The following is an 11,987-nucleotide window of genomic DNA, read 5'->3' as shown; positions in this document are numbered from 1 at the left end:
CCACTGTTTTTCATATTACATAATCGTCAGACTGATTGTTGTGTTTTGCAATTTTAAGCAAAATAACAAAATGTATAGAATTTTGTTTCAAGTAATCTAGATGATAAAAAAATATTCTTGTTTTTAATACCTTCTTAGGCAGGAATGGAATGAGCATGTTTTCAATATAACAGTTCAGACAGAAGAGAAGTATAAATAAAACAGCCTTAAAAAAAACAGCCTGATTGTAGATCTTTTATAAATTTAAAGGTGCGTCTCGCCCAAATTTTGAAATCTTAGGAATTTTATAATTGAACAAGATCTAGTACTTATGTTTTCTATTGTAACGGTACTGGAAATATCAAAAACATTGACTTCAGTGGATACACTTAAAAAGTGTCGAACCCCTTGAATTTCGATCTTTTCTATACGAAATATATATTTAAACAAATTTCAATTGCAATGCTTCTTTGTTTAATGATTCCATTTTATTAAAAACGGATGTTTTCATAAAAGTCGAAAATCTGTGTTAGTAAATCGTCTTTCTGATTATTTGTTGCATTAATTAACACACAATAATTCGGTAGAACGTGTGCAGGCCTGCTTGAGTACGATTTTAAAAAGTCACGGAATGTTCCATAACCGTCACACAAAAATTGGAAGCTGCAACCGAGAGATTTTTTATAACCAACATGTCTTAAATTTCAAAGAACATCGTCCACCATAATGAATTTTTTCCAGACCTTAATTCTTTTTCCATGATAATTTTTCTTTTGATTAGAAGCGTTATTCAAAGCAGTACTTTATCTTTTCCAATAAAACTTAAATTTTTCCCACTTTATATTTTACTAACTCCTGTGCTTATGCCGTCAAAGAAATATCGATCTACGCGACGTTGACGTCATTTATGATGTTTATGATCATATCTTCTGCAATTCATCTGCGTTTGTTCGATCGCAAATCTAATCTAAGTTAGGCAGACGTTTATGAAACATCTATCGTCTTAACCGTTGCAATTGATAAAAAAGAACATAAAATCACAAATTCTGGGGAACGTAAAGTAAGAGTACCAAAATCATCTTAAACTTAAGTAACTTACTAATTTTCTTTTCTTTATCATTTTACTCCATTCAACTTTTATGGTCACGTTTTATATGGATTTTGTTTTTTTAAAGAATGTTTTTACACGATACAGAAGACAGAAGAAGAACATTAGTTCCACAAATTCTACAGCTTTGTGCAACATTAAATCTCCTAGCCAGTGGGAGCTACCAAAAAAATGTGTTGCTAAGTATGGCAAAGACAACAATTTCCAAGTTCTTTCGCCGAACGTTAAGTTTCCTGGAAAATAAGTTTTGTCCGCAATTGATTAAATTTAATAGCTCTTTTTCCAATCTTAAAGATAATTTGTGGAGAACCCTCTGTGTTTAGGGATTAAATCAGTTTTTCCCAAAGCATATTGCTATTTTTCCTGCTTTGGGCAGTTTTAATGATTCAAAAGAAGATATGTATCTAAAAGATAATAGCAACCCATTCGAATTGAATAAAAATGAGTAAATATTCAAAAAGAAAAGAAAGATCATGTATAACATTTATAACAAGGAATGTTTTTACAAGATACTAATCTCTTTAGATCTTCCAGAAGACAGAAAAAGAACATCAGTTCCACCAGTTCTACAACTTTGTATTGCTAAATAATGTGTTTGCTAAATATGGCACAGACAACAGTTTCCAAGTTCTTTCGCCTAACTTTGAGTCTCCTGGAAAATAAGTATTGTCCGCAATGGATTAAGTTTGATAGCTCTAAATTTGGAGATAGCAATTATTATATTATAGGAAATTTAAACTACCGGGAATACTGGGCTGCGTTGATGGTACTCATATTTTTCCTCCTTTGGGCAGTTTTTAGAATTCCACTCGCTAAATCGACGTGAGAGCTCATAAAATTGGTCAAAATCTCAGTGTGTTTTTTTATTTATTGACATATTATTTTGTTTTTCCATTTTTCTAACACAAAAATCACTCCCGTCGATAACTAATTTCTGTAGAGTGAAAACTTTTGTTTCAAACGTTAATTTGAAGTTTGTGTGCTGCCGAATCTGGCGAAACAATCGAGGACACTCGATTGAACCAAAATGTGTGCTGCCAATGCTCGATTGTATCGACTAAACTCGGTTGTATCAAGTCACGTGCTGGCACCCCTGGGGTGAAATGTGTAGTATGAATGTGCAGGACATTTAGTTATTCTTATTAGTAATGGATCATAGAACAAAACAGTTTTTCATGCATTTTTCTGAATATTCCCAGTAGGACAATGGGACTTTCGGTGCCTTGGTTCAGAAAATATGAACGAATAAAAGATACATCATATTTTGCGTTTGACAACATTATATAAGTGCCTGTGTATAAATAAACTTCCACATACTCAAATATAAGGAACATTGATACATATATGGTATTATTGTCTGAACACAACTCTTATATTTTTATGAAAAGCAAAACTAAACTATTTTATGTTTTGAAATGTTGATGGAGTATCGATCGATGGAATTAACGTCCCTTATTTTCTACGTCATGCAAACGCTGATCAAATATCAGTTCACGAATCATCTCGAATACCGAAGACTTCTTAATGACCAGCGATAGGGTATTCGAAATATAAAATCACCTGTAATGGCCATAGAAAAAATCTATCTTGTTTTGAAAAAAAAAAAATTATTTTAAAAGCATTATATAGAGTTTGGCATCAGGTCTTCAGATCTCTCGTTTCTTTAGCAGGTATGGTATGCCCCAGGGCTCGGTCCTCGCTTTAGTAATGTACATGCTTTTGATAACTTACCTGCTACGTTGAGAACATTACCCATAGATGTTTATATTCGTTTCTAGATTCACAGCCCTATTCGTTGGATGTCGATTTTCAACGGCAATGTATGATAAGCTCATTAAACTTGACTTGAGTAGAATTTAATGCTTCCAAAACACAATGCTGCCCACTGTCCTTAAAGAGTTATTTACCACAACAACATTCCATAGAGAACCAGGGCCTAGTGACTTACAACTCTCAACCATTCCTGTGTGCGAGTAATTGCAGGGATGGAGGGGACCTACCGTTTATATGCCAAATCCGAACGGCTAATTTAAGAAAGCACTTTTTCATGACAAGAATTACTCTTGGAGAATTTGTCAATTCCTCGCAAGAGACAGTACCCGTGAATAAAACTTTAGGTGGCACAGGCAGGAATCGAACCTAGGACCTCGCGCATGACAGTCCAACACACTAACCATTATGCCACGTTTACTACACTTATACTTATGGGTACTACACTTATATCATTATTGGTACTTATTCTCGCTATGTGTATTACCAACCACTTTGATTACGTACGCAATGTGGCTTAAAATGAGGCAAGAAGTTTTTCTTCCTCTCAGGTCCAGCTACTATCCATAACACAATGTCAAGACTCGTACATTTGTAATTTACTTAAGTCTTTTGGACAGTACTTAATACTAAATATGTATAGACAATTCAAATTGATTGGTGATTATAACACCGTTGGTTCTTTTACGACGCTTGAATGGAATGTCCCTTGTCTCACCATTATTTTACCGTTATATCAATGGATTACGTTCCAGTTAAAATCCAGTTGCATTCCTCCCCCACAGGAATGTTCATCTTATACATTCGTTTTTTAGCCGTACAGCGCGAATGTGGAATAGCACTAATTTAACACGAATGTACAACGACACCTCCTTTCAAACCCTCTCCGTCTGTGGTATAATGAGAGTAACCAAAATCCCTTGAGTACAAAAAAAAGCAGTGCATTGCCATGAGTGTCAAAATCACATTCGTGTAGTGCTTTAAAGAAACATAACAGTACTTCCGAACTTACAGTACATGTATTATGATATAGTTGAATGCAACTATTTCAGTAGACTCTAGTAAATTAGGGAATTGTTAGAAACTTTTTCAATCGTCAGAAAAAAAACCTTTTTATTTTATTTTTTATCAAAAATTACTTCCTGAGAAAAATTATTGCCAAATACGTTCGTAGCGAAAAGTCTCGTACAATTCGCATTATTAAAGAATTTCGTGAAAAGATTTTACTGTTGAAATGTTGTTAAATGTTGAGGTAATAACATTGCCTATTTTTTTTGTGATGTTTATTCTCAGCTTCTTTTTGAACTTTTAACACATGTACATACTGCAAATTTTCTCCTTACGAAATAATTGAAATCTTTTCTTCCAAATTAAAAAAATGGAAGAGTATAACCGATTTCCAGATCCCATTGGCTGCTTAAGGGGTCAGTTATAACTATCATTGAAATGATTCCGGACATTTTGTAATTGATATTTGTCTGTGAAATGAAAATTATATACTGATCGATCGAAAATCAAACATAGAATTTTTTTGAGAAAAAAAGAGTTTAATTGCGAATTTATTATCCGCTAAAAACGTATTTTTCAATTTTCCGGACGGAAATTAATTTTCCTGAGCAGCTGATACTTTTAAGCTCAAAAGTGAAACGAACCGTTCTACTGATTTGTGTTCCAATTTCACACAGTTTCAATGACATATTTCTGTCAGTAAAAAGTCTTCGTCAGATCTCAATGGCAGAAATTTTTAATAATTGCTATAAACGAACTGTAGAAAAAAATTCCGATATTTGTTTTCAATGTTGAAACCAATGATAGCTATAACTGGCGCCTAAATCTCTTGTTCTAATTTAAAATCCACCCCAGTATTTAACTGTTTCCCTTGATTAGGAATGAAAATTATATACTGATCGATCGGAAATCTCACAAAGAATTTATTTTGGGAAGAAAAATTGTAATTGCGCATTAATTTTTCTTTAAAAATGTGTTTTTCTATTTTCCGGACGGAAAATCATTTTCCTGAATAGCTGATGCTTTTTTGTTCATAAGTGAAACGAATCGTACCACTGATTAAACAGGGGGAATCTGAAATGTTTTACTGTAGAGCGTTTACAGCAATCGTGGTGAGAATATTGATGACGGGCATTAGGTCAATGAAAAAAAAAAACAATTATTTATAGCAATCAGTATATTGACGTCATTAAATTAAATGTCACTTTGAATTTTCTATTTGAAGATTTTGTTTTTTTAGGCGCCAGTAATAGCTATCATTGAAATCGACCCCGAAAAATGTTTGAATCGATATTTGACGGTGTTTCCTTTTGATAAGAAATGAAAATTATATACTGATCGATCGGAAGTCACATAAAGAATTTTTTTGAGAAAAAAAGTCTAATTGCACATTTATTTTTCTCTAAAAATGTATTTTTTAATTTTCCGGACGGGAATTCATTTTCCTGAACAGCTGATACTTTTATGTTCAAAAGTAAAACGAATCGTTCCACTTATTTGTGTTCCAATTCCACATAATTCCAATTAAAGATTTCTGTCAGTAAAAATTTTTCGGTGGATTTCAATGACATTTTTTTCAATTACAGACATTTTTAAGGATAGCTTTAAACACCCTGTCAAGAAAATTCCAATGTTTGTTTTCAATGATGAAAACCAATGATAGCTATAACTGGCGCCTAAGGGGTCAGTTAAAACTTATTCTATTTTCCGGACGGAAATTCATTTTCCTGAACAGCTGATACTTTTATGTCAAAAAGTGAAACAAATCGTTCCACTGATCTGTATTCCAATTTTACAAAATTCCAACAACAGATTTCTGTCAGGGGCGGTTTTAAATATCAGTAAAATCCATCAGTAAAATTTGAAACAGGGGGAATCTGAAATGATTTACTGATGAGCATTTATAGCAATCAGTAAATTTACGTCATTAAATTAAATGTCACTTTGGAGAGTTTGTTTTTTACTGTTGCTTTCATCAGTAACATTTTTAATGATGTGATCGGAACAGTAAAAAATTGGAGCACCAATAGTAAAACGAAATGGAATTTTGTTTGGCATTTAGCTGTTCAGTTAAATGAAATTTTATCATTCAAAAAATTAAAATGGATTTATAAATTAAGTAAAACTTTAAATAAATTCTCTTTTTGAAAAAAATACTTGAATAAAAGATTCATCTTATTCCACCAATCTTTAACATGTTCAAAAACTAAAATTTTACTGATGGCTTTTACTAATAGACAACCGGCAGCTTAGTAAAAGATATTCGGTGGATTTCAATCAGGAAATTTTTTCAATGTTTGTTATCAATGATATCTATAATTGGTCCCTAAGGAAGTTCAGGAAATTGATATTTAAGTAGGTAGTCTTTTATTTCTAGAAAACGCCTTATATAAATAGTGGGCCTCTCAGAAATAGTTTCTGAAAAAAATATATTTAACTAAAAAACACGCTTTACGTATTTTTTTATATCAAAAGTGTTTTTTTTCCTTTAGAATAAATGTCTTTGATTTCGCGTAAGACTTTGTATAATTTTAACCGGTTTGATATACATAATCCATCATTGTGTGAAAATTAGCCCTCATAACATTTTCCTTATTGTTGAGTATTGTGATTTAGGGAACCTTCTCTTCCAGTTAATGTAACAATCCTTAAATTCGACCAAATTTAGAAAATATAAAAATCTATAATTAATACAAAAATGCTTTAACCTTTTTTAAATAAGCATTTCAGAAGGTTTAAACTTTCCATACTTTAAGTGAGCCTAAGGGTGAATGAGAAAATCATTTTTAAATACTATTCTTCCCATTAACAGACTTAATGAGTAAGAGACAGAAAAATCGTCAGGAATAATGCTTGTTATTTGGTTTTATTTTCCACAGTCCAACCAAATATAACAATTCTAATGAAAGATCCAATAAGAAAGAAATGTTGCACCTGTTTAAATTTCCAATTAAGTATGCAACATTTTGTATATTGTATAGGAAAGTTTTATTGCAAAGGTTACGAAGAGATCAAAACAATTTCACATTCACCCTAATTAAAAATACCTTCTGTTTATACAGAAATAGAAAACGCTACAGAAACGTTTTAGTTTTCTCATAACTTTAGTCCACAATTAAAGATTATTACAGAATTTTCAACAAAATAAAATATTAAGCGACGACGACATGAAAATCATTGTAAACACAACGAGGTAGACTTCAAAAAAATTAGTCTTCCAGCTTAAAGCTAAAAAATAATTTATTTCGGAATCCTTTTTTTTCCTAACCGATATTCCCACTCGGTAATTAACTATAAATTTTAAACAAGAAACTAATGGAGGAATTTTGATTTGAAAGTAAGGTTACAACAATAAAGTATAAAAAAAGGAAATACTTCTTCAAAAACAGTGTACATAGTTGACTACATGCCTTCGTTCTGTTGAGGACCTTAATTTTTGTTTGTTTGTTTTAACCAGAAAATTTTGAACATTCAACGTAGACACGTATTCAAATTTGAAATTGCATTGCAAATAAATGTCTACAATAAAAGAAAAAAAAAATAAGTTTCCTTGGGTAGTCGAAGACCACCTTTTGAAGAAGGAAAAATGTCTTTTTACTATAAATTAAAATAAACCGGGCGTTTTTTTTCTGTTGAACATAATTTTTTCTCCTTTTATGTTTTTGATTTTTTGTTTGTATGGTTTTTAATTATTTTATTTTCTTGCTTTTGTTCTATGTGTTAGGAACAGGCGAGGGGGTTGCAGCATTATTCGAAGATGTTCCTACTGAAGTTGATGGCGCTGATGACGAAGATGAAGAAGACGATGATGAAGCGGTTGCGGATAATGGTGAAGAAGAAGAAGTGCCCACGGCGTTATTTTCTTGCAACGCTTGCGTCTTGAAGAACTGATCGATCTATAATTAAATATAAGACAAAATTTTAACATAAAATGAGAACTTAAGATTTTTAAGGTTTAATTGTAAAACAAAAAATTACCATTCTTTTAATATAATTGCATAAGATACGGTTTTGTGTGTTTCCAACCACATTCTTTGATCTATAGGGTGGTGAAATTGTAACCTCGTTGAATATTTGTATGTTAACTCCTTGCCAGGTGACATCGTGATTCTAATTAAATAAATAAATTGATAAATAATAAGATAAAAATATGATAATAAAGTATTATTGTTTATTTTTGGTTTTACCTTGAAGTTCTTTGCGAGAACTCGGTACAGCTCCTGGGCTTCAGGACTAACTTCAGAATTTTTAGACTTTATGTACGTCTGTCGGTTTTGCACTGTTTGGCGCAGTCGAATTTTAAGTTGTTCTAAATTCAACTTCTGGGGTTCCTCGACAAAATTGCCATTGCATTCCTTTATCACTTGGACGTTGCTGCATAGCGATAAATTGAGAACGAATACATCGTTCAGTTTCTCCGATGTTTTAGAATGGCTTTCTAGACGTAGCATTAATTGAGTTAAGGATGTAACATTTTTTTGTTGAAAAAATTATTAGATTATTAAAAATAAAATTATTAAGAAGTAATGAAATCAATTAAAGACTAAGATTGCAGTACAAAACTTCCCAAATATGTCCTAGATTTCTGCGGATTAAATTGATGAATGGGAAAGATGCATAGGAAATTAGCTAAGTAAGGTGATACTTCAAAACAATTTATAATTCAATTTAATCGAATGAAAAGTTGCCAAATAAAGTTTAACAAAAATTCCCAGATCTCGATATCATCACGTTAGAGGATGGACCACTAAAACGCATTCCCCTCCAGAAATCAAACTATAAACAAATAAGAAAGTAAACTATTAAACACCAGATAATTGCCATGCTTTAACAATATAAAAAGCTTGAATTTAAAATATGTCAACATTGAAAAATAAAGAATCACTGTCCCTTTTTGAACCATTACTTAGGATTACAAAAAATGGAGAAAATCTTATTGGAATTTCTGTCATGTACAATTTGATGGTCTGGGCTAAGACATGTATCACTTTGGTCAAACGGTTAATTTAAGTAGTTTCGGATTGTCTTGCTGGAAAACCCGTTCCTAAGGAATTTCCGAATTTAAAACAAGAAAACATGTGAAATTGATAAACATAAAACATTACATTGGAATGACTGCAATCATCGAGCTATGGTTGCGTGATGCGTAATGCATCAGCTCTGTAAGCTATTTGGTCAAGGTTAATCACAGTTAAGGTAGAAAATATGAATGAACTAAGCATCACAAATAAAGGAATCTGATGAACGGTGGGCACCCGTAAAACATATGTAATACCAGCCTTTTAGCAGCACAATAAATTTGTTGTTGTAATATTCATTTCAAATTCTTTTGAATATTCTTTTCTGCGGGTGCTGCTGTACAGCAGCTTTATACTGGATAACGTATCAACATTAACAATCATAAAAGTTGGTCACATGCTTAGACTGTGCACCTGATAATGTCCCAAAGTATAAGTCAATCTTGTTCTGGATGTGGTAATGACCAAACCGCTCATGGACCAGTAACCCTGACCTGAATGCTAACATGGGCCACACTCGCCGCCCAGCAGCAATCTGTTGTTTGTCTCCAGGATAGGAAATCCGCTCGAAGGACAGTCTAATTATAATAATTGATAAAATAGTGACGAGATATACTCACTCTGCTATCGTTACTATTATTTGGCGAATAGAATCAAGTCTATTGACCCATACAATAACAATGCTAGATTGTTTTTATGATGTATTGGTGGAAATCTGGCATGTAATCGAATCCTTAATCTCCGAAACAGACTGATCTTACTCTCATAGGTTCTTTATTGTCTGCCATCGAATGGATATACTATTTGGAAATCTGTAATCGGGGTACTGACATATATTTTGTTGTGGGATTTTGAATGCTCATTTAATGTTGTGAAATGTTGACGGTACTTTCAAAAAGGTTTAGATCTTTTTTGGTCCTACTAGTGAACGAGGATCTCTGTTTTTTTGTTTATAAACAAACTTTTTAGTTGATATTTCCTATTTTGGGAAGTTGACGTTAATTTGATCCGAAAAATTTAAATTTCGGGTTTGACTTTAAATTCCTTTTGGTAATTATAATTTGGCCAATTCTCATTAGACCCACGCACCGCTATCAAAATGCCTATTTCGATTTTTAAACAGGAAGTAAACATGTTGAGTTTATTAAACTTGATTGTTGATTTTTGATCATTGGCGAGGACAAATAAGGATTTAGGACATAAATCGATCTTTATGAATATCTTTTTGAAATTATTTATTTGCGAATTGTGAACGAAACAGCGACCAACTTAGCTTAGTTACAGATACAAATATCTGCTTATATTGTTACATAACTCCGTGAACCAAAATTTCAAACATTATTCCGACTCTATTTCAAAACTTCCATTCATATCAACTACATTGAGTGAATTTTAAATGAAACAATGCTTCCAGAGACAATATACTGATATATACATCCTGATCCCACTACCTTAGGAGCGCACAAGTATCAAGAACAACAAACCTTACAAAGTGCAAAGATGCATTTAACATTTTGATTTAATAACAAAAAACTAACTTGAAACAATTAAATTCGTGTAAAAAACTTCCAACAATTCGAATTAAAAAACTTTCTCTCACAATCACCGACACGAGAGGAGCAGGAGAGCAATGCGATACCGTAAAACACAATTTGTGAGAAAAGGCATACATAACCTGCTTTTCCCATGCAAAACGTCAAAATAGTGCAAAATCGATTTCTTAGAATTCATAGCGAGCGATGGACACAAATTGCGGAGCGGATTATTGGCAACACACTCAATTCGATAAATTTGAAAGATTTTTTCAAGATTTCGATTTATTTTTGGGGATTTTGGTGTTTTAGCAAATTTGTTTTGCTGTTTTTTTTTGTCCCATGAACAACACAACCGCCACCGACATTTGTCCACTTTCATATGTTGGTTGGCACTCTTTTGGAATTGATTTCATCAGCATATCTTTGTGGTTCAATGTGTAGACAAGACAAGACAATGCAATAATTCGCGATTTTCCATCAATGGGCCATGGCTGGAGAAGCAACCCTTCGTCGGGGCATACTTCTGATGGCATTCCAAGTTTGTAATATTATTTTGCATTTGGTTTTGGTTTTATTTTTCTTAAAAAGGATACTTAGTATCAGCATTTTTGTAGTATGATCGAATGCTAGGACTTCGCCTTCGACTTCTTGGTTGAAGCATGTCGTACAGAGCACTGTCGATCCAATTGTAAAACAATCATTTACCGCGGCCATTTTTATTATTTTTACTTTTTGAAATGTTAAAACATTACTGAACTATGGATTTTATTTAAAGAGGTTTTTAGTTTATTATATTAAATGATTGCTAATCGGAATATTTTATTATTAATAATGGAAATATATGAAAATAAACGGCGATAAGTTCGACGAGCGGAACGAGTGAAGAAACTTCTTTTTCTTCTTTTCCACCATCCACTACACGAATAGCGGTGGGAAGAAGAGGCAAAGAAAATGATTGGTTTTTGGGTTGGGATGGAATTTTGGTTGCATTCAATGATGGAATGGTTACAGTTTAGTGAAGTGGTGTGAATGATTTCACACGTTCAGGAAAGTTGGTATTTACATTAAGCTTTCTTCGGTCGCTGAAAGTTTATTGCCACATTTAAAATTGTATTTTTTTGATAAAATTTTGATGTACAGATAAAGTAATTGGCCACTTTGCAATATTCTATCAATGCGATGGGTATAACAAGTCAGTCTTATCGTATATGCACTTTTCATGCTATAGAAAATGTTAAAATTTGACATTCCTTCTGAAATGACTTGGGTCTTTGAAACTTAAGTTTATGTCAGTAAAAATATGTAAAGAAAAAGAAATAATTATTGGATTTTAATTAGAAAATGCTGGAGAAAAAAGTTATGATTATAGGTGATTTCTTTTCATGTATAAAACTGGTCATGAGCATTTTTTTTTCGATATGGCGTTGGAAATTTTATATTCAATGTAAGTTGAAAATTGGGAAGTTTTTTTAGCCACTGTTTGTGGTTTTTATATTGTTTACGCAGTTTTTAGAGATGCCACTACCTGACATTTACATACCTGTCAAAAATATTTGAACATTTCAAATC

General features: G+C 32.3%; 1 protein-coding gene across 1 annotated transcript; it reads right to left on the bottom strand.

Moving 5' to 3' along the window:
• Positions 1-7,074: 7,074 nt before the first annotated feature.
• On the bottom strand, positions 7,075-11,344 carry LOC129947222 (LSM12 homolog A). The gene is made up of 4 exons (XM_056057690.1): positions 11,012-11,344; positions 8,053-8,303; positions 7,844-7,975; positions 7,075-7,761 (listed from the first exon to the last, which is right to left on the bottom strand). The coding sequence occupies exons 1-4, from the start codon at positions 11,130-11,132 to the stop codon at positions 7,579-7,581; spliced, it is 687 nt and encodes a 228-aa protein (XP_055913665.1). The 5' UTR covers positions 11,133-11,344; the 3' UTR covers positions 7,075-7,578.
• Positions 11,345-11,987: the final 643 nt, after the last annotated feature.

The sequence above is a fragment of the Eupeodes corollae genome, chromosome 2 (genome assembly GCF_945859685.1).
Source record: "Eupeodes corollae chromosome 2, idEupCoro1.1, whole genome shotgun sequence".
NCBI classification, from domain to species: domain Eukaryota; kingdom Metazoa; phylum Arthropoda; class Insecta; order Diptera; family Syrphidae; genus Eupeodes; species Eupeodes corollae.
Note: the sequence above shows the minus strand (reverse complement) of the source record. Positions and strands in the feature narration are given on the sequence as shown.